We start from the raw sequence: 24282 nt of genomic DNA, 5'->3' as shown, positions 1-24282 counted from the left end.
ACATTCAGGGGACCGTGATTAGCTGCTGTGTCAAAATGCCTTGAGCGGTAGCACATCTTAGTCTCCCTGAAATTTTCTTTAACTTTTTGTAGGTACGTCTACACTCATGGAAGTATTAGCAGCAAATGGAACAACTAAAATGCAAACATCAGTAACTGGAGCGACAGGGGGCAAGCGGAGATTTGAGGAGAGAAGAGATCAACCTTTTGATAAGAGACTTCGCTTCAGCGTACGACAGACAGAAAGTGCTTATCGTTATAGAGACATTGTTGTCCGGAAACAAGATGGTTTCACCCACATCTTACTTTCTACAAAATCATCGGAGAACAATTCCCTTAATCCAGAGGTTTGTTTTCAGTCCATGCATCAGCATCTTCAAAACAATGTCAAATGATACTGAATGCAATTGAAATGCACTGAGGTTAACTGAATGCAAGTAGAATGAGCTCTGATGTAACCATTCCAGCCTAGCAAGGTAAACACTGTTTTAATCGCATCTCCTGAGCGAAGCAGTTCTTTAGTTTCCAAATATGAGCATAACAACAACTTCACAAGTTTGGTGTCCTGTTATAATCTATAATTGTCATTTGAATGGCTTCTGGTTTTTACTTAATGCTGCTTTTCATAACCCTGGAATATCAAGTGAATGATTTTATTATGTTTGTGAAACAGATCATTGCTGTGTTAGTTTCACATGTTTCCTATACGACCAAATGTTTATTTTCAAGACAAAAGTACCCAGTAATTGATTGATTTTATGTATCTTTGCAAAAATAATTTAACACTTCCCCATGCACGTACACTTGAGCACACACACCCACGCTTTTTAACGTAGAAGGAAATCACAAGCAAAAGCAGTGGTGTCTGGTGACCTTTTAAAGTGGTGGGGCATAATACTTGGCTCGAATTCGAATGAGTTGCTTTTTGAACGGTTATTTACACTTTCTTGTACTAGGGGCCTAATTTACAAAGATTTAGCGAAGAGAAGCGCTGCAAGTCTTTTTGCTGTTCTGCACTACGTCAGATCAAAAGGGCAGGAATGCATCATATCTGTAAAATATTCCTGTCCTTTCAGCCGGCGCATAATTTGGTTCCTACTGCCAACGGAGGCACCCTCGCACCATGGTGCCAGGATGCCTGCGTTGTTGGCAGAATTGTGTTTGTGCAGGAAGGGACACCTTCCTGCATAAAAACAATCCATGAAGACGTTTTCCTGGTTTTGGCGCTGCACCATGTTAATATCACTTTGTAAATCTGGGCAGCGTCAAAATCCATGGATGTTGCGTGGGAACACCCACCACAATGTCCATTGATCTCCTCCTTGATGCAAAGTGAAGCATCCCAGCACTTTGTGCTGCCTTGCCTTAGTCCATATCTATGAGGTCATTCAAAGCCATGCAGGGTGGCTTTGCGTTGCCTCATAGATATGATTGAGAGGCCTGCGCCAGCGGAGTGTCTTAAAAAGCGATGTTCCAGGAGCACAGGCCTCTTGTAAATAACCCTCAACGTTTACTGTCTCACTTTGATTCACTCTGTCTCACTAATAAACACAGTCCCACTCATGCTCACTCATTCTGAATTACTTAGTCTTACTGTGTCTCATACACAGTAGCAGTCATTTACACTCAGTCATTCTCCCTCACTCACTTTCACTCTCACACATACTCGTCCTTACTATCATTCATTCTCACTCACTCTGACTCACTCCTTCGCTAACTGTCTCCCACTTTAACTCATGCAAATAGACAGACATGCTCACAGTGCTGGAATTTCACCAGATCTGAACAGTATCTCTGATAGCTAGCACAGGCACTTTCATGCACCTGTGTCACCAATCATACAATGTCACTAGCTGCCTTAGTTTGTTGCTGGATCCAAAGGGGTCCTGCATTATATTTTTTTATACTAAGAGTGAATAATTATTCACTTGGACCACAAAACATGAGGGTGTGGTGTAGCTGTGGAGTCCATAAAGGAGAGCAGCCGCAGGTCCAGGGACACCCATCCATCAAACCAATCCATCCAGTTAGTCATCCATCCTTTCACTTATCCACCCCCTTCATCCATCCATCCTTTCAATCATCCATCCTTGTGCTCACCATCCATCCTTTTGCTCACCATCCACCCTTTCACTCACTCTATCCTTTCACTCCATCTATCATCCTCCCCTTGGTTCATCCATCTATCCACCTTTTCATTCAGTCATCCATGCCTGCACCCATCCATCCACCTTTCGTCCCGTCCTTCTATCCATACATATATTCCTCCACTTACCCTTTCACTCAGCCATCCGTCCTTTCACTCACTCATCCATCTACTCATCCATTCATCAATTCACCCTTTTACTCAACCATTCTTTCATCCAGGCATTCATCTACCCTGCTTTGCACTTATCCCTTCGTTGTTTTACTCATCCATTGTTACGTCCTTTCGCTCATTCATCCATTCATCCACTCCATCCATCCTTTTACACTTTCACTCATCTGTCCATCCATCCTTTCATTTTTCCATCCATCCTTACTCTCATCCCTTGATCCATCCTTTCACTCCTCCATCCATTCACCCTTTCACCTATCCATTCATCCATCCTTTCTCCTCCATCCATCTTTTCATCATCCATCCATCATCTACCCTCGCTTTCACTCCTACTACACCCTCTGTTTCACTGTTCCATTCTTACATCCATCCTTTCACTCATTCAACCCTGCATCTATTCATCCACCATTTCATTTATCCTCTCTTTTAATCACTCGCCTTCCCAAGTTAATTATGAGCCTTTGTCTGCGGAGGTGTAGACAGAGGAGGCCTAATAACAACCCCACTCCACTGTTACTGGTAAAGAGGGTGGGGGTAGACGATGCCCCTTAAGCTGAAGCTTAACTGCACCCTTACCTTTTAGTCTACTAGTGCATAAGGAGCGCTCCGTCCTCAGCTCCATAACATTTGTTTCAAAGTGAAACCAAATGCAGTACTAAACACATGCTACTGCAAGGAGAACGCCCCCCTGATCCCTCCTACAGCCTGCCCCTCTGTGATGAACAACACATTTTTGCGACCCAGTCTCTCCTTGTTCTCATCAGCCTGCCCCAGCCACTGAAGTAAAAGGAGCTTTGATAACTCCTCCCAGAGGCACTGTTTATGCACCCCAAAAACATGGCTTTCAAATTCAGCAGTCCCTCTCCTGTGATGTCACTCCTGTAGCTTGCGCCTGCGAGTTGCACCCAGCTGGTACTTGCGCAGTAGGCTATCTGCAGATCTTAGCCTAGAAATAAATATAAATCAATCAGGTCGTAGGTTCAAAAATCAACAAAAGTAAAAGGACAAGTTAGGAAATGTTTTAATATCAATTCAGTGAAAACGTAAAGGGTTCCTATTTGTAGCTAACTCTACTGGATGAAATCTGCTAATTAACATAGAGTTCGAGAAGACTTCTTAAAGAAATGTGAACCTCCTAACCCAAAAGTATAACAAGAGTATGCACAGTAGGTGACTCTGCAACAGAACATACCAACTAATGGTACAGGTAAGTATCCATGTGTTTATTAGAGGTGGTGCTCAGATTCTATTAGTGGCTTCCTACAGTAAACAAAAAAGGTCGGACTGAACTGACATTGTGTAAAATACAAATAAAGTGCACATCTAAAAAGTGAAGAAGGGCCAGGCAAGAGTATGAGAAAATGATAGTGTTGCTTGGACCGCTAGTAAACGTAATCATAGTATAAGATAGTAGAAGGAAACTGCTAGACCTGTCAAGCTCATGCCTCAGATTTACCTTCTGTTAGTGCCACCAAAATGTGGCATACCTGAAACATTGGAGTGAAAGCTGGTAAATAATTACGTGACTGTGCACTACTTGAAAGGAAAGACCCTGGAGTTCTGACATTTGAACCAGAGTCATACTGAGGTAGCAGCATGGGAGGCGATTGTCTTTGCCGCTAGCATAAGCAGAATTCCTGCTTGCTGTGAGAGCAGTGCTTAATTTGTCAATGAATGAGTGTTGGTGTCCAAATCTCTGCTCAGAAGCTCTCAACTGGTGCAATTAAATGTCGACACACCGAATACCAAACATGCGTAGTTATGTCATGCCTACTTAATCCACTACCATTCTCTGCCTCTATCTCATTCTTACAGGCTCCTGTTTTCTCCCTTTCAGATGATTTTCTTCCGTCTGTTTCCTCCTCAGTCTTTCCACTTTGCGTGTTTTGCCTTCTCTTGCCTTCAGCAAATGTTTGTTGCAGGAAAAATAAGTGCCAGTCTGCAATAATGAGTGCCAGTGTTCAAATTAAGCACTGTGTGAGAAGCCTGCCTTTTGATTACTAGCATAAAAAGCAACTGTTATTTGCTTGTAATTTATGTAATCTTATTTGTCCGTCCTATGTTTGACCATCCTCTTCTGTTTGTCCCTCCCCTGGAACATAACCCTTTGACTGGATGACTTATTTATGTCTTCTGCTCAAATGTAGGGTGCTATTTTTTCTTTTTCTTTCAGCACTTCATGAATGTGTCTGTTTTCCAGAGCTTTCCCTTGTGTGATGCTTCCCTCCCCCAAACACCAACCCCCAACACGTACTCTGGGTAATTCCATTATTTCTATACCCAGTTGCTTTCCCAAGCTCCCTGAATGTTTTACTATTTTTTGCTCTTCCTGTGCCTCAGATGTCTCCATTGTTCTCCTACTCACCTTCCACCCCCTGTTTCTTCCCCAACTTCATTGACCCTACCTACTTGCATTCCTTTCTTTTCACAACTAATGGTGTATCCAAAAGGCATTTGTTACCTACAAAACTGTTGGTTCTGAAAGCTAAACTACAGCTTCTCCTGTTCCTTCCTTGTTCCATTTGTTAAACATTATGTATTAAATATCTGGGTACCTTGTAGTCAGGATGAACTTTGGTCTACATATGGGAGTGGCTGTCTTGTCTAGAGGCACTGATTATCTTGTTTAATCCTAACAAGTGAGCAGTTACCAGCGTCCTTCGGGTTTAGATTATTAAATGTACTTTGTAGGGGCTAGATTCCTCAAGACTTTAAGCTATTTATGATGAGGGTGACTGAAGAGAAATAAACACTACCCAATTACTTCAAAAGAATGGCCCATATTTAAATGAATTGGAATATTTGTTTTCTGAATATGTTTAAATCTGCATTTGACTAAAGCCTTAGCAAAGAGCATATTGTGAGTCTGATAATACTTATTTTGGCTGCTGCTGAATGAATTCTTTGGTTTCACATCTGGTTTCCATAACTATTATTCTTCTACTCCATTAACCACCCAGAACATATGAGCAGATGCTATCTTAAATGCTCCTTCCAAGATGGTAGATAGATCTTTGGTTCTGTTGTATACCTGCAACAGAGGAGTTGAAATGGCAAAACTAAGTTTCTTCTACCTTAAAAACAAATTTTTCTTTTCAGATTTCTCTTATGACATAATCCCTTCTACTGTGATTTACTATTTAAATATTCCTTGAGGGATAATTGAAAAACGTTCAGTTTTAAGTCTTGCCACTGTGGCTTTTTTTTTAGGAATACTCCTAACTAGGATGGTCATGTTCTTTCTTAAACCTATCAGGACATTTTTCATCAAAGTGAATCATTAATATTTAGAATTCACATTTGCTCTTCATCAAGGGAATATATAGGAAACATAGGCCTTGCCATTAAGTATTCATATTGATAAAGGCGTTGGTGCCTACCAAGGCTTTCTGAGTTTTCAGGGACATTGTAAATTGCTGTTAAGTCTCCCTTGTGTTATTTGCCCCACTTATGCCAGGCCTACTGATTTACAAAATCAGAACTGACTGTTAATGGATGCAACAGATCACTAGCAACATTAATAGACTGTTTACACCACATTACCTACAAATGAAGGGAAAGAGCTTTAGTTCCCAAGGTAAGTGACGTATATTGACTCATCATGAGAATGTAAGTATTTGGTTCATCACCATTCACCCATCAGTGTTACAGGGAATACCAATTTTTTCAGGGCTCCTTAAATGTCCACATCATTGTCTCCCTAGTAAAGCTATGACTGCTGTTTAATCCCAATAAAACAATCATATGTTTTCTTTCTCCCTATTCAGATGAATGTAGGATGTAACTTTAACAGTCCTTCTTTTATAATTTTGGAACAAACTGGAGCATGTTAGCATTGTTGTTAATCCTATTTTTTCAGGGTTAGTTGTGCATAGGAGAAAGTATATTGGCTTTTAATTGGGAAGTCCCAATACCTTTCTTAGCCAGTTTAATAATTTTGTGAGGATGTATTGCAACTCCCTGCCTGTGATGACCATTATTAGTAGTAATTGTCACTTTGGAGTCAATATTTTAAAGTAAGACATAATATTTCCTTTTTTATTCATTTACAATGCAGTGGCAATTCATTTGAGTCTTTTTACTTTGACATGAGTGGAAATTGGCATTGGTCCAGAGCAGTTGTATCACAGTCAATCAAAAGGGACACCCTACCGAGCTCACCAGAACCTATGAGAAAAACAGTCTGAACGTTACTCATGAAGACATTATTTGAGATTGAATACCTGACACTTTTTATGGTTACTTGTAATGTCCATGTGGAATTAATTGGTTGATTAAACTCTTTTTGGTGCAATGAAGAGTTTGGATAAAGTTCAGATTGTCAGAACACGTTTGGGGAAGCCACAAGGTAGACAGGGGCTACTGGGCCAAACTGTGGTAGCCAGAGCCACCTGCCTCTGGTATCCTGGAGTGGATCCTCATGTGGTTAACCAAACTGGACAAAGTACACCCCTACTGTACATGACTATCAGGGTACAGAATGTGAGCTTCATGTTGATCGTGAAGGGGCCTGAGACTCAGAACTCAACAGTTAAACAACAGCAATAAATCACTTTTCAGTCCAGTGTTGTATTTTTAGGTAAAGAAAGTACTTCTAATATCACAGCAGTACAAAATAATACACAAGATAGGTGTACTACTACTACTACAACATTAAATGATCTCCCCCATGGGCATGTATTTGGGACATCCCTATACAATGCCCTCCTCTCCTCTGTAGTGTCACACAAAGTCTGTGCTGACCTATCCCCCAAGTCCACTGTATGCAAGATTAGGCACAGGTGCAAGTTTATTGAAGCTGCCACCCACTCAACAACTTGTAGTTTGGTTTGAACAGTTCTTAGTCCACAGAGTCTTGCCACTAAAGATAACTTCCAATTGCAGCTTATTTTGATCGCATTGTGGATTTTCTGTCTCTGGAAGCTCAAGTTTACCATCTCATTGGAGACACAGCTTCACTAGCACTGGAGGCTGCACCTAAGGGATTATACCTTCATGTCTTTTCTGGCATTGCTGAAATGCATCAGTGGTCGCATGCCTCTCTCTCTCTGTCTCTTTCTCCCTCTCCGTCGAGGTCACAGCAGGTATAAGCATGGCAGGCCAGACTGGCGACTGCTAGTCTGGGACAGTTGCAACCCCTGGGTCAGTCTAGCAGGTGCACAGGGAACTCCTCTTTGGTAGTTATGGACCTACTGATCAGGGCAGATAGCCCATTTCTCTTCGAAGGTTGCACCAAACATCTGTAGTGGCAGAAACAGTGGTTTGGGCTGGAGGGGTTCCAGACAGTACTTTGTTTCTTGGATCACAGTTTCTTCACGTAGTTCAAAACAATAATCACACTCTGAGAGCAGGCAACGTCCTCACTGACACAGGTTGGTCCTGGTGATGCCCACGTGGGTAGCCTGCTTCTTATGAATGTTCCAACACCAGCAGCATAGTTGGCCTTCTCCTTCTGGGCAGCCTCTCCTCCTGCAGGGGCAGTTGCTCTCTTTCCCTCACTATGCAGGCTGGCAGGCTTCTAGAGGCTACACAGAGCCACAGCTTCTCCAGCAAGGAGATGGAATGTCAAAATTTAGATGGGTTGTCCTGAACGTTTTGCTGAATTCCAGCTTCATGTCCTCCAACATTGTAGAGGTCAACCTCTGCTTTACTGGAAAATAAACAAAAAACTCTACTGTTAATTAAACTACTTCCAGAGAATGAAAAGAGGCCTGGGAATTTAATCCAGGTATTTTCTTGTCCCCAAAAAGAATGGGATCATCAGGTGAAAGTAGATCTTTAGGACCTGAATCAGTTTCTCATAATTGTATTGTTGTATCTCACTTTGTTCCGCCACCCCTTCCCTACTCACTCTCAGAAAGTTCTTATTTATTTATGCTTATTTAGAACATTGGTTTCTCTCATCTGTGGCCATTTCAGACGAGACTGGAGATGTACTTAGATGATCTCTGAATAAACTCACACTTACCTTCCTTGTGTCACCTTATTTTGGGCATATATCAGTAGGGCCTTAGTTAAAGAAGATTGTTACATACTGGACTGTCTTCACTGGTGGACTCTGAACTCAACTCAAACCTGTTCAAGGAAGTTATGTTTAGGCTTCAACTCTTTACATTACAATAACCACAAACTTATTTTATCTTGTTGCAAAAGCCACTATGACTCGTGGCTCCCAATGGTAGTGTTCTACATATCGATCACTCAGAGGGGAAGGCCATTTTTCTGAGCTTGAACTCCTTTACAGTATGATGAAGGAGCGGTACAATCACATTACGTAACAAAATAATTTACAGGACTACTGTACAACTATGGAATGCTCATAGAACGGGGTGAGAGGAAGACCTGCATGCAGCCTTATCACATGTTGAATGGATTAAGGCGAGAGAGTTTGTACTGATCGTATCTACCAATGCTCACTTCTGCTTTCTCCGTTAAATTTACCTGACATGTGGAGGTTAAAAAAAAAAAAAAAAACTTTTCCTGAATTCACTAGGCCCCTCCCTGCCCCTGCCGGGGGACTGAAGAAGTGAGATTCCTTCTCATGGCATTGGCTTGTATGGAACTCAGGAAGTACTGGGACTCGCTCACAAACACATTAAATACCTTCATGGGTAAGACCGGGCTCAGTGAACCAAATGTGCCCAGCTTGCCTTAGTATCCTGCCCCAAACACTTAAAACCCAAGTATAAATTGTTGACCTTGCAATGTTTTGGGGCAAGAAACAAATCCAGTGTCATGGAAAGAGGCAAGGCCCTCAGCTGACTCTGGGATGTTGTAAGAAATGAAAAACTGGGCAGATCGAGAAGTAGAGATTATGTTTAAGACCAGTAGGCTTATGAGAGTCGGGAACAGTGATGAACTGGGATTCCATACTTACACAAATACCTGAAAGCATACCAAGTTCACCCTGACATTCAATTCCAAGAGATACCGCATGATGATGTAACAGATTCAGGATACACAACCGGGAGGCAACATCAGGGCAACCCATTCACTATGGATAGGATGGCAAGCAAGTTTGCATGTAGGGAACATAAAGACATAGTGACATAAGCAGTTTGATGGTTCAATTCCAGTCGTTTTTCTGTTATTATTTTACCTCTATCCCTATTCCTCATTTTTCTAAACAGTATCGTTGATACAGCAACATCCACTACTGTTATGTAACTGACATGATAGGTGGTATTACTAAGGTTATAAGTAGACTATTAATAAAACAAATGAGTCTATATTGTGTAAATGAGAAACCAATTAAACAGGTTACAAAAACAAACTTCTGTTTGCAAGATGGTAATGAGGAAAATGTCCTTGGTCTAGTCAAGGGATTTGTGCTTTTCCACCTACATTAAATCGTTTGACCCTTTTGAACATTAGGTGGCCCTCCTATTCGAAGTTGACAATGATTGCCTCTTTTTCACTTTGACAATTATGGTTCAATGAACCCGTGCTCCTCTTGTAGAACAATGTTCTGATGAGCCTCCAGGTTCGGGAGACTGCTTCTTCACCTCTCGCTCTCTCTCTCTCTCAACCGTTGCCAAACTTGAGAACTCATTTGTGACAAGGAGTTATCCAGGAAATAAAACAAATATCACTTGTGAATATTTTGTTAGTGGATCTTAGAAAGGAAGTTGAACCTTTCAAATACTTTACTCAGTGACATTCTGACTCTCATTTGGCTGGTAGAGAGATTAAAATAGATTACTGTAAGCATTACATGGCAGCCATTCTGGTTTACTAAAATGGCGAGTCTGGCATTTTTACTTTGTGAAATTAGGTTGTTCAGCATTAGCGGCCTACTTCTGCTGTTTATTAGGGATTCTGCTCCACAGTGGGATTTGAATATTATGGTGGCCTACCTCTTACACTAACCAGTTGAACATATGGCCCACTATAACATACACAAGTTTGACCTGGAAGATGTCTTTTTTGGTGGTGATCAACTGTACCAAAAGAGTCTGTGATCCACTACTTAAATTGCCTTTAATGCTTTCTTAGAGGGTCATGTCTGTTTATTGTGTCAGAATGTGCAAATCTGTTGGCATTAGTTATTTTCTGTTATGCTGAGGCTGAAAGGACAGAGCCTTGAATGCCCTGAATTGCATGTAGCTGCGCCCCAAGTGACATCTTCAGTTTCTATTATCTTTTCATGTAAGCCAATTGACACAAACGTTGTACACCATATGGCAATTCACTGCTAAGAACAGGGATAACAGTGAAAATTGATGTGGATTTTTCTAAACCACTGCTGTTTCTAGACCCTATAAATCATTGTTCACTTCATCACGCCTAATACTAATCAATCCTTTCAAAGTTAAACAAAATTCTGTCTTATATAATTTGTTTTCAGCCATGTGTGCCTTATTCACCTGTAAATGTATTTTTTGTGTAAGGCAATCTCCTGTTTGTTCAACCGTTTCCTTTTTCGGTGGTTTCAGTGAGGAGTGGCTCTATTTGGAGGATCCAAGGGTTCCAATCTTGATCATCTGCCAGACACTCTATTGCCTCTCATATTTGGTGGAACGTTACAATAAAATATCTGTTGAAATTGTATTAGCGTGCAAAGTAAAGTTACATTCTTGGTCAACAAAGGCCTGAGATATGTGAATTTCGTAGGTGTGGTCTCCAGAAAGTGTATGCTTTGTTTCATGAAAGTCTGTCGATATGGCTTTCTCTGGTTCACGAAGGATTACTAGTTTATGTTCACAAGGCTGCCACCAAACAAATAGACTTTTTCACTTACTGGAAGAGAAACTGCGTGATAAAATAGCAAAACAGCAAAAACAGGTAGCATTTTAATTAAGAACAATACACAAGTGTTCATATATGACAGAAAAACATTTTAACAGGGGGATTGGCTAGTTTTATCTGCTTAAGTCCAAGTTTCAGATTTTACCTTAACATGATTGCCATGTGCATGTAGCCCTGTAGAGCGAGTATACGAGCTTTTTCACAGTGTTGAAGGCAAGCACATCAAATTCCCCTGAATCTTACACACTGAGCTTCAACTACTGCATTTATTAATCAAAAACATCTCTAATTTGTTTGGGATTAACTACCTGGTGTCAGCGGCATCATGTAGGCTACAATCCTTGCTGAGCTGTCTCAAAATGTCTTCTTATGTGGAAAGTACAATTTATATACAGTCTGCTCGTAGGGTGATTTGGTTAAGGATTCTCTGCAAAATGACTTTTCAGTCCCACTGCTGTCACTTAGCCAAGATAGAAGAGTCGTCCCTCTAGACAGAGAACCCAAAGGTTGAAATGATTCTTGTAACCCTGAGGAAAGCTACATTGGGCTACTAGTATTGGATGAGGGTGGTTTGAGATTATCAGCATTTTACAACTACTTCTTACTTCCTTGCCTGTGCCTGGTGAGTGTTCGCAACCTTTTAAGGCTCAGGTTCTTTTGATTTTGATACCTGCAAGTTTAATTGTCTCTATATGGTACATAATTGTGTTACCATGTTTATTTTACTGAAGTGGAGTTAAATGAATACAAACGCCATTCATACAACACGTATATGAAATAACTATTACAATTTTGACTTGCACTTTTTGGAAGATGCATGCATGCAGTCAGGAACATCTTTTTGGTTCATTCTTCCAGTCAGGCGTGTGAGCAATAATGCTTTATGTTTTGCAGATTCCATGCATCTTTTCCTATGAGCTGGAAAATAGCAGACTGAGGTGAAAGGATTCTCTACTTTCATTGTCCATATAGGGAATACAGTATTTATAGAAAGAGAAGGATAACCTGTATTAATAAACTCATTTACCCAAAGCAGATGAAGTGTACAGTTTCAAGGGAAAACGTTAAAAAAATTAAAACGTCTCAAGTTTTTAAAAACGTAATCATAACCAGCATCGAAAGTAGAAATCTCAACTAAATTTGATGTGCCAATTCAAGTCATCAGATTGAATAAAATAACTTCAATGGCACCATTAAAATAGGAAAATAGGTGTTTTCTTGATAATGTGAGAGTTGTATATGCCATTTACAGGTACGGAGTTAACATCTATTGGAACTAGCCAGGAGACAAAAAGCATAGCCGGTTGTACTCAATTGTGTATCCCAAAGGTCTGCAGCAATATATCTAGAGAATAAAGGGAAGAGATTCTTGGGATTAGATTATATGGGGAAGAGTAGGGTTATGGAGAAGAAGAGGGTAGCAATTTATCAATATGGTGCCTACGACCTCAGACGAGGAGAGACTGCAGGGGGTTGGTCTTACACAAGAATGGTAGAGGCTGGGTCTAAGTGCACTCAGACATTTGTGCTGCTATATGCCACTGCTGTTTTAGAGAGTATTATTCAGTTTGTGCCTGTCATACACATTAACCACCAAAGTAATTGTTAAATGAAATGCATTGACAGAGGCTTACAGGCTTTTCTCATTGTATGGCAATGATGACCTAGTTAGAATATGGAAAATACCACGGACCACAGGAGACGCAACAGAGGCCTGCGGGATCAAATGACAAACTCATGATCATACATATTCGACTAGGAGGAGAAATTGGATAACCATATGTGAGGAATTGAAAGAGGGAAAACAAAACAAACGTGAATGACGCAACTGGGTGGGTGTGAAGTTAAGCAGAGAATGTTAGCCTTACAACGATGATCATGCTAGACACTGTTTCTTCCTGCTGACTATTTATGTAATGACTGAACTGAACATAATATGTGCTGTCACTTTCAAAAATGCTACATATACATTGCAGCACATCAGTTTGAGTGTAAAGTCAGGCTTAATAGCATTTGGGCCAGATGGCTTAGCACATGGATTCTTCAAACTCTTCCATATCAAACTCTAGTCTCTGGTATGCAAAGATTTTCATGTCAATTCTCTCTCCTATCCATGAAAGTATCATGAATATTTGTTATTTACAGGGGGAGTAAAGATCCCCAATGTTGTGGAAATTACAAGCCAGTCTCACTGTTGCTCTAAATAAAACTTCACAACTTAAATGTGCACATAAAGATTGCAGCATGTATCTACAGAAATGGTAACTACTGGTGTATAACTATCCAGTTTTATCCAATGTAGATATGCCAATAGCAATATACGCCAGCAAATTGACATTATCCAACTCTTTAACTCGTTTCATGTTTCATTCACCAAATGTTTCTTCTTGGATGCTCAGAGGACGTTTGATAGCTTTAACTGGAATAATCTACTTACAATTTTTGCACCCATACAACATTAGAAATACTCTGTTGTGTGCTTCAGGCCCTCTACCAAGGCGCATTCTCAGTCATTGCGACCTTCAGCCTTGTGTTTTAGAAATGTCACCGGAGACCCTTGCAATGTTACAAAGGTACCCATTACGTACTCTGTGGGTGTGTTTATATGTAAAAAAAATAAATATATATATATATATATATATATATTCACTATAAAACAGAAAGTTACAGGGACATTATAGTTGGGAAATAGACATTACAAAACCCATAGACAGTCACTTAAGAAACCAAAGATTAGAGGGACGTCATAGTTAGGTTCTGAATTTACTTGCACAAGCATAGAAATTCAGCAGTTATAGTTAGTTATTTTGAGTAACTATAACTCACGCCTCCACCATGCACAGTTTTTTCTTCAGTAAATTGACTACTCTCGTTTCATTGATATTTTTATTGACGTTATAAAAGTTGTCACGAGTGCTGTAATATCTGGGGTAATTAGCAGTGCCTGGCAAGGGCATGAGTTACCGTTACTTTAGAGGGCGAGTTATAACAACTTGTGTATAGGTGAGAATATGGGTGAGAATAGGTGTGAGAGGGTGTCTCTGGGTGTGAGATGGTCGATGTGGGTGTGAGAGTAGGTGCAAGAGGGAGTCTGGGTGTGCGAGCATCTGTGTGGGTCTGTGATTGGATGCATGAGCCTGCGTTGGGTGTGTGAGTGGTGCATGAATGTCTGAGAAAGTCTGTCAATGGTTATGTGAGGGTCTGAGTGGGTCTGTGAGTGGGTGCAAGAGTCCACAGTTTTTTTTTTAACAAAATATCTACCTAAGTGGAGTTCTTCCTGCCACCTTGGGTATTGAATACTATAGCTGCTTAGTGAACCATGAGAAAATGTAGTCAGCGACCTTGGGTGTGTTTGACATTATGATTGTGATTCGTGAGTCTTTATCCAAAATACTGAGATAACATGAATCCTCCTATAGAAAGGCCAACAAGACTACAAAGACATATCTCCAGCAAACCAGGGTACTTCCTCTTACCTAAATTATGTAAGTTCTTGTTTGTTTTGTGGAGATGTCCTCATATTCTTTTGCATCAATAAAGCAACACCAGAATCGGCGGCAAACACACTGGGGGGCCCTTTGATAAGCTGTCCATCTTCCTGGCAAAAGGCAGGAAGACCTTTCCATACTAATAAGGGAGGAGGGGGGGGTCAGAAAAAGTAAATTTCCCATTTTCATTCCCAAAGGGATTTTAGACACAACTATAGCCCGAACCGCTGCACAGTTTCACCAAATTTGGCAGGAAGGTAGCTCTTGGTCCAGAAAGAGTGCATTTTGTAATTTGGTGTAAATCCGTTCAGTAGTTTTTGAGATATTAAAAGAAATCTAGATATCTAGAGGCACAAAGGCTTCGCGAATACTCCAGATCTTGTGTAGAGTTCTGATTGGTAGCCAACACTTCAACCAGGAAGTGTTGGCAGTCATCTTTAGACTCTGCTTCAGTCAAGTTCCAGAAAAAGATTTTGAAAAATGGATAGGGGCCTTGGTGGGGACACCCTGATCCCTTAACTCTGGACCCCACCAGGGCAAAAAAGCACTCTTTAAAAAAAATAAAAAAAAGATTTTGATGCAAATTAAATTCACAGCAACATAAAAAATAAAAAAAATAAGAAAAAACAAGCACGGTCTCCCACGCTTATTTTACTGAAGCCCCTGGGTGGGCCAGGACCTGGGGGCATATAAAAAAATAAAGGAGGGGATGAGGAGACCCCCCCCCCCCCTCCTGGACTTATTTATACCCCGTGGACTGCATCCTTTCTGGGGCATAAATCAAATTGTATGCAGGGACGCAGCCCCGGTGCAAAATCTTTTAATTATAATAGGGTTGGGCCCCCTGGGTAACACCACCTCCCCGGGGCTAACACTGTTTTTATATGCCGGGGCTGCCCAGAGTTATGACAGGCCGGGGGAGGTTGGCTGTAGGTCCCCCTCCCGTTTTGAATAGTAGTGAGCCCCAGTGGATTGGGTCCCTGTGGCCAGAATCAGTTGGGATGGAGGGCCTCCTCCTGCACACAGGCCATTCACTGAATTAGGTAGCACTTACTTACTAATCTGTAGAAACTACTCCAGTTGGATAGATATTTTGTGCAAAACTGTGGACTCGTGTTGGATAAACGAGCAGGTGAGCTTCCATTTTGACCATGATGCTTATTTCACAAAAATTAAACTTCAAGAGGAGGCACTTGAAAATATAAGTGAAGCCGGTTCCCCAGTTGAAGCTCCACTTCTGGAAAGGACAATGATCCTAACACTGGAATAGGCAAAGGCAAAGCAAGTTTGTTTACTCTGCGATTCCATATTGGAAAGTCAATCTGAAATCCTTTGTGGAGGTGAATGCATCTTTCATCTATTGGAGCACAATCAGACAGCCACACCCACATATACTTTCACACACCCACACAGACACTCTCATACCCACTCTCACACCCAAACACCATCTCACAACTATCCTCACACCCAGAGAGACCGGCCCTACAGCCAAAGGCTGTGCGCAGGAGAGGGTTCAGTGGTTAGGGGAGTGGGCCGCAGGGTCTTGATAATACAGGTCTTAATAATATAAAAGCTGTCATGAGTGCTATCATTTCTGGGGTAATTAGCAGTCCATGGCGATTTTTAAATAACTATAACTCGTAGCATAAGGTAACTATAACTCTCGCCTTCACCATGGACTGCTAATTACTCCAGATATTACAGCACTCATGAAAACTTCTTTAACATCAATAAAAATATCAATAAAACATTAGCAAATTATTGAGAAAATAGTGTGCATGGCGCGGGCGCAAGTTAAAGTTACCTTAGGCCGCAAGTTCTAGTTACTTGAAATAACTCTAGCTATAACTGCTGAATTTCTATGGTTTTGTGCAAGTGAAATCAGAACCTAACTATAACATCCCTGTAACCTTTGTCTTTTTTACGTGAACTATATATATATATATGTATGTTCGGTGGCATGTGTAGCTGCAGATACACATGCTGTGCATTATCCTGCCATCTAGTGATGGGCTCGGAGTGTTACAAGTTGTTTTTCTTCGAAGAAGTCTTTTCGAGTCACAAGACCGAGGGACTCCTCCCTTTCGGCTCCATTGCGCATGGGCATCGACTCCATCTTAGATTGTTTTCTTTCTGCCATCGGGTTCGGACGTGTTCCTCTTTGCTCCGTATTTCGAATCGGGAAAGTTAGCTAAATATCGAAAATTCGACGGTATTGTTCGCGCTCGGTACCAGTTTAGTGTTAGCGTATTGACACCGATAGTAGAAGCGCTCCGGCGGCCCTTCGGGGCTTCCGCTCTTCAGCGGGGCCTGGTCGGCCCGACCACATCCATCGACAAAACTAATGGACCGGACCCCCTTCTGCCCGAAGTGCCACTCGAAGTATCCCTATACAGACCAACACTTGGTCTGTAATCTGTGTTTATCACCAGAACACAGGGAGGATACTTGTGAGGCCTGACGGGCGTTTCGATCAAAAAAGACCCTACGTGATCGAAGAGCGAGAAGACTTCAAATGGCGTAGACACCGAGAGAACAACTCGACGTCGAAGAGGAGGAAAGAATTTCCATCCAGGGGACGGACTCTGACGAATCCGAAAGCGAACGACCCACGACAGTGCAGAAAACAGTGAGTAAAACTTCCCCGTCCAAAACTCACACAGAGATCGTAAAGGCCAAGGGGATGCCACCGCCAGCAGGCCATGGCTTAACCCATCGAAAAGAAGGTGACCAAACATCCGCACCGAAAAAGGGCAAAGAATTGCCGGAGACATCAGACTCCAGTCGAGATTCAGGCACCGAACGATCTTGGCACCGAGAGTTCGACTCACCCAAGGTGAGAAAAGTAATGTCTGAACCGAAAAAGACTTTCTCTGAAGCATCAGTACCGAAAAAAGCGGCTTCGAAGCCAAAAAGAAGCTCTTACACAGAAGAGCAAGGACTTTCCAGCCAAATGCATGAAAAACACAGATTTGAGCAGGAAATAAGTATGGGGGAACCAGACCATACGCAAAGGAGGTTGCATATCCAGAAAGAGACTGGAAAAATACAAACTCTTCCTCCAATCAAAACCAAAAGAAAGCTGGCATATCAAGAGTCATAAATGCAGCCAAAGGTGAAAGTGGCCAGAGATAAAAACCCACCACCGAGGTTTTTGCCACAACCTTCCCCACTACACTCACCAGAGCTGTCCCCGGTAACACCTCCAATGCAGTCACCTACGCATACAGGGATGACACAGGATGATCCGGATGCATGGGACTTATATGATGCTCCAGTATCAGACAATAGCCCAGATTGTTACCCAACAAGGCTGTCACCTCAGGGGACAGTACTGCATATACGCAGGTACTATCAAGGGCAGCTATGTTCCACAATGTAGCAATACATTCAGAGCCAATAGAGTATGATTTCCTGTTCAGCACCTTGGCATCCACCCACACTTCCTACCAGAGTCTGCCAATGCTCCCGGGCATGCTCAAGCACGCAAAACAGGCATTCCAGGAGCCAGTAAAAGAAAGGGCTATCACGCCTAGGGTGGAGAAAAAATACAAGCCCCCCCCAACGGACCCTGTGTTTATAACACAACAACTTACACCAGACTCAGTGGTTGTAGGAGCAGCAAGAAAGAGGGCAAACTCTCAATCGTCAGGAGACGCTCCACCGCCTGACAAAGAGAGTAGGAAGTTTGATGCAGCGGGCAAACGAGTGGCAGCACAGGCAGTCAATCAATGGCGGATCGCAAACTCACAAGCCCTACTTGCTCGCTACGACAGGGCACATTGGGACGAGATGCAACATATTATACAGCACTTGCCCAAAGAACAACAGAAACGTGCCCAACAGGTTGTGGAAGGACAAGCAATATCCAACAACCAAATAAGGTCCGCATTAGACTCGGCAGACACAGCAGCACGAACAGTCAACACTGCGGTAACCATTCGCATGGTTACGAAGCTCAATTTCAAGCCAGAAATCCAACAAGCTGTGTTAAACATGCCTTTTAACCAAGAACAGTTGTTTGGGCCGAAGGTGGACACAGCAATTGCAAAATTAAAGAAGGACACGGCCAAAGCCATGGGCGCGCTCTACTCCCCACAGAGTAGAGGCACATTTAGAAAGCCACACTTTAGAGGGGGGTTTCGTATGCAAAAACCAGAGCCTTCCACCTCGCAAACCAGACCCACCTATCGGGGACAATACCAGAGAGGAGGGTTTCGAGGCTCATATAGGGGTGGACAATTCCCAAAAGCAAGGGGAAAATTCCAAACACCTAAGACAAGTCAAACCAAACAGTGACTTCAATGTCACAAAACCCCAACACTTAACACCAGTGGGGGGGAGACTTACTGCATACTACCAAAACTGGACACACATAACTACGGACGCATGGGTCCTAGCCATTATCCAACATGGTTATTGCATAGAATTCATAAATTTCCCGCCAGATGTGCCCCCAAGGGCACACAATATGTCCAAACAACACTTAGACCTGTTGCAACTAGAGGTCCAAGCATTGTTAGAAAAACAAGCAATAGGGTTAGTACCCAACCGTCAGAAAGGAACAGGTGACTACTCACTATATGTCCTAATTCCAAAGAAAGACAAAACGTTAAGACCCATATTAGACCTCAGAACGCTGAATCTCTTCATCAAGTTGGATCACTTCCACATGGTAACACTTCAAGACGTGGTTCCCTTACTAAAAAAAGAGGACTACATGTCAACGTTCGATCTCAAGGATGCATACTTTCACATACCCATACATCCTTCTCACAGAAAATACTTAAGGTTTGTAATACACGGCGTGCACTATCAATTCAAAGTGTTACAGTTCGGGATAACAACAGCCCCAAGGGTATTCACAAAATGCCTTGCAGTAGTAGCCGCTCACATAAGGAGACAGCACATGCACGTAATCCCATACTTACGGTTAATAAAAACCAGCACTCAACAACACTGTCTTCTTCACACGCAATACGTTATAGAAACTCTACACAAACTAGGATTTTCTATAAATTACCAAAAATCACATCTGCAGCCATCCCAAATACAACAATACTTGGGAGCAACACTCAACACACAAAAAGCGATTGCCACTCCAAGTCCACAAAGGGTACAAGCGTTCCAAAATATAACATTAAACATACAGCCAAACCAACACTACCAAGTAAGGTTTATAATGAAACTTCTAGGCATGATGTCTTCATGCATAGCCATTGTCCCAAACGTGAGATTACACATGCGGCCCTTACAACAGTGCCTAGCAAAACAATGGACACAAGCACAGGGTCAACTCCAAGATCTAGTGTTGGTAGACCGTCAGACACACTTCTCGCTTCAATGGTGGAACCCTATAAATTTAAACCAAGGGCGGCCATTCCAGGACCCAGTGCCTCAAGGCTTGATCACAACAGATGCTTCCATGATGGGGTGGGGAGCACACCTCAACCAGCACAGCATACAGGGACAATGGGACAATCAACAAAAACAACTGCACATAAATCATTTAGAACTGTTGGCAGTGTTTCTAGCATTAAAAGCATTTAAACCACTGATAGCCCACAAACACATTCTTGTCAAAACCAACAACATGACGACAATGTATTACCTCAACAAACAAGGAGGGACACACTCGTCACAACTGTGTCTCTTAGCACAGAAAATTTGGCATTGGGCAATTCACAATCACATTCGCATGATAGCACAATACATCCCAGGCATTCAGAACCAGTTGGCCGACAATCTCAGTCGAGATCACCAACAAACACACAAATGGGAAATTTATCCCCAGATCCTACAAGATTACTTTCTATGCTGGGGAACACCACAAATAGACCTATTCGCAACAAAAGAAAACTCAAAATGCCAAAACTTCGCATCCAGGTACCCACACCCTCAGTCCAAGGGCAATGCGTTATGGATCAGTTGGTCAGGGATATTTGCTTACGCTTTTCCCCCTCTCCCACTCATTCCTTATCTGGTAAACAAACTAATACTTATAGCACCAACCTGGGCTCGCCAACCGTGGTACACAACACTGCTAGACTTATCAGTAGTACCTCACATCAAATTACCAAACAGGCCAGATCTGTTAACGCAACACAAACAACAGATCAGACACCCGAATCCAGCATCGCTCAATCTAGCAATCTGGCTCCTGGAGTCTTAGAATTTGGACATTTAGACCTTACACAAGAATGTATGGAGGTCATTAAACAAGCTAGAAAACCCACTACAAGACATTGTTACGCAAACGAATGGAAAAGATTTGTTTACTACTGCCACACTAATCAAATTCAATTGTTCCGCAAAGGACATTGTAGGCTACTTATTACACTTACAAAAGTTAGCATTCTCTTCAATTAAAATACATCTCACAGCAATATCTGCCTATCTGCAGATTACACATTCAACATCGCTTTTTAGAATCCCAGTCATCAAAGCATTTATGGAGGTACTAAAAAGAATCATACCCCCAAGAACACCACCAGTACCTTCGTGGAACCTTAATATTGTATTAACACGACTCATGGGACCACCATTCGAACCCATGCACTCTTGTGAGATGCAATACTTAACTTGGAAAGTGACCTTTCTAATAGATATCACATCACTTAAAAGAGTAAGTGAGATACAAGCATTTACTATACAAGAACCTGTAAATTTGTAAATAAATATTATTTTAATACACAATATGTACATACACTCCTACTCCATTGCATGGGCACATCTAGTATACCCTCAACTCCTACCTCACCCTCAGCGGGGAAAACAATTTAAGATGGAGTCGACGCCCATGCGCAATGGAGCCGAAAGGGAGGAGTCCCTCGGTCTCGTGACTCGAAAAGACTTCTTCAGAGAAAAACAACTTGTAACACTCCGAGCCCAACACTAGATGGCAGGATAACGCACAACATGTGAATCTGCAGCGTCTCATGCCACGAACAGATGTACACTGGGTAAGTGACATTTTCCATATATATATATATACATAAACACACACACATACTTTTGTTAAGCTTAAGTCACTTACAACATTGCAAAGCAAAGGCAGCATACCATATGTGTATATATTTGTCCAATGCCTGTTACTTTTCCTGATGATTGGCAGAGACTAAATCATGTTCAGACTTAGGGCCTCATAACAAGTCTGGCAGTTGGACAAGCCGACCGCCATACTCATGGTGAGGAGACCACCATGGAGCTGGTGGTCTCCCCACCAGACATATAACAAGATTTCAACTGGGCTGACTCTTGTACTGTACTGCGACATTGGTATCGGCTACACATGAAGCCAAGGCCAATGCTGTTGCAAAAGGTGGCCCTCCAGCACCATCAAAATGTGCACTGTCCCAGCACTGACTTTCCGCCAGCCTTTTCATGGCGGGGTCCCCACCATCGAAAGGCTGGCAGAAAGCTGAGTTGTAATCAGCCAAGCAGCGCTGAGTTCAGCGCCGCCCTGGCTGAGTATAACTCCGACTGCCGTCACCATGTCAGGAACCATGTTCCTGGCGGGGGCGGCGGTCCTCTCGCAGGTCCGCCCGCCAGGGTTGTAATGTGGCAGTTGCGGCTGTCCGACCGTCACCACGAGGCTGGTGGTCTTCATTACGAGTGAGCCTCGTAATGAGGCGCTTACTCTGCCAGTGACCTTGGTCAGTCTCAAATCTCATCTCGATAACCGGGACTCTGACTAACTTGGTTTCTCAAAGAGTTTCCCGATTGCCAAAAGGATTATCTTGTATAGCTGGAAACCTAAACAGTTGTTGCGATTTTCCAAGATAGCAATCAAGGCCTCCTTGGAAAAAGTGGCCTACAGTCTGTTAAACAAAAAGTCAGTCTTGCACAAAGTTTGTGCTAGTATTTTGCTGTCTTTGAATTCATCACTTTTGCCTTTCCCTAGGCCACTAGAACTCATGTTCTCTATCTGCTGTTCTTTTGTTTAAATTTTCTAATCCAAGGCAACTACTCCCATGCCAAGATACCCTTTTGTGATATACCATGAATTCTTTGCAATTCATACAATGCGTTCTAACATAGTTTTAATGTATGTTAGAAAAAATTTGATACAGAATCTTCTGATCGATTTTTGCCACTGCACAAATGCGACAAAATCTCTATATTAAAAAAAGAATAAGTGAAATTGAATATGTAAATCAGGTCATTTGCACATCTAGTGATATTTTTCAGCTTCTTTATGGAGAAGCGTTAATGTTTTAAATTTTTACTTCTATAAAGTATGAATGTTCTTTGTGTGTCCTTTTCCTTAATCCGTTTTGGAGGCAACTCCACAGGATCACATACTACTGCTGAAAATTTATTGGCAAACTTTATTAGTTTAATTATGTCACTTCTATTGAGCTTGTGTCCCTTTGTACCAGTCGCTCCAAGGGCAAAGCTATTGGCGATTAGTGCCATACCTTTGGTGTTCCCCTTTCAAGCTCAGTAATATCAATGGAAACATACAAGAGCAGTTGAGACTTTACAACTGCCTAGGAAGATGTGATTAAACTTGGGATCAAAACAGATAGTTCATAACACCAAGCTATAGATTCTCATTGCGTAAGATCAAATGTCTGTTTGACTTATAGCAGAAGATGGATCACAGCTAAGTGTTTTATTCAGCTTTGCCCGAGATTAGCTAGGTTCCGAACCCATGGGCCTTGTCGTAGAAGCATTGCTGATTTTATATTCAAAGGCTTAACATGTTACTTACTGCCTGCCCAGCCCGGCTAAAGCCTTTAACCCCTTCGCTGCCAGGCCTTTTCCCCTCCTGTGCCAAGCCTTTTTTTGGCTATTTGGGCAGTTCGCGCTTAGGCCCTCATAACTTTTTGTTCACATAAGCTACCCACACCAAATTCGTGTCCTTTTTTTCCAACATCCTAGGGATTCTAGAGGTACCCAGACGTTGTGGGTTCCGCTGAAGGAGACCAAGAAATTAGCCAAAAGTGAACATTTTGTTTTTTTCCAAAAAAGTGGAAAAAAGGGCTGCAGAAGGCGGCTTGTGGTTTTTCCCCTGAAAATGACATCAACAAAGGGTTTGCGGTGGCAAGATCACCATTTTCCCAGCTTTCAGGAACAGGCAGACTTGAATTAGAAAACCTCATTTTTCAATACAATTTTGACATTTTACTGGGACATACCCCATTTTTACTATTTTTTGTGCTTTCAGCCTCCTTCCAGTTAGTGAGAAACCAAAATGGGTGAGAAACCAATGCTGGATCCCAGAAAGCTAAACATTTCTGAAAAGTAGGCAAAATTCTGAATACAGCAAGGGGTCATTTGTGTAGATCCTACATGTGTTTCCTACAGAAAATAACAGCTGAAATAAAAAATATTGAAATTGAGGTGAAAAAAACAGCCATTTTTCTCCACGTTTTACTCTGTAACTTTTTCCTGCGATGTCAGATTTGTGAAAGCAATATACTGTTACGTCAGCTGGACTCTTCTGGTTGCGGGGATATATAGAGCTTGTAGGTTCATCAAGAACCCTAGGTACCCAAAGCCAATAAATGAGCTGCACCTTGCAATGGGTTTTTATTCTATACCGGGTATACAGCAATTCATTTGCTGAAATATAAAAAGTGAAAAATAGGTATCAAGAAAACCTTTGTATTTCCAAAATGGCCACAAGATAAGGTGCTGAAAAGCAGTGGTTATTTGCACATCTCTGAATTCCGGGGTGCCCATACTAGCATGGGAATTACAGGGCATTTTGCAAATAGACGTC

At 42.0% G+C, this 24282-nt stretch overlaps 1 protein-coding gene across 1 annotated transcript in view; it reads left to right on the top strand.

Moving 5' to 3' along the window:
• Positions 1-24282, top strand: part of CDYL (chromodomain Y like) — a 347146-nt gene that overhangs the window by 131273 nt on the left and 191591 nt on the right. Inside the window, exon 3 of the mRNA XM_069217515.1 lies at positions 93-346. Coding sequence (XP_069073616.1) covers positions 93-346 — 254 coding nt within the window. The remainder of the gene's footprint in view (positions 1-92; positions 347-24282) is intronic.

The sequence above is a fragment of the Pleurodeles waltl genome, chromosome 2_1, assembly GCF_031143425.1.
Source record: "Pleurodeles waltl isolate 20211129_DDA chromosome 2_1, aPleWal1.hap1.20221129, whole genome shotgun sequence".
NCBI classification, from domain to species: Eukaryota; Metazoa; Chordata; class Amphibia; order Caudata; family Salamandridae; genus Pleurodeles; species Pleurodeles waltl.
Note: the sequence above shows the minus strand (reverse complement) of the source record. Positions and strands in the feature narration are given on the sequence as shown.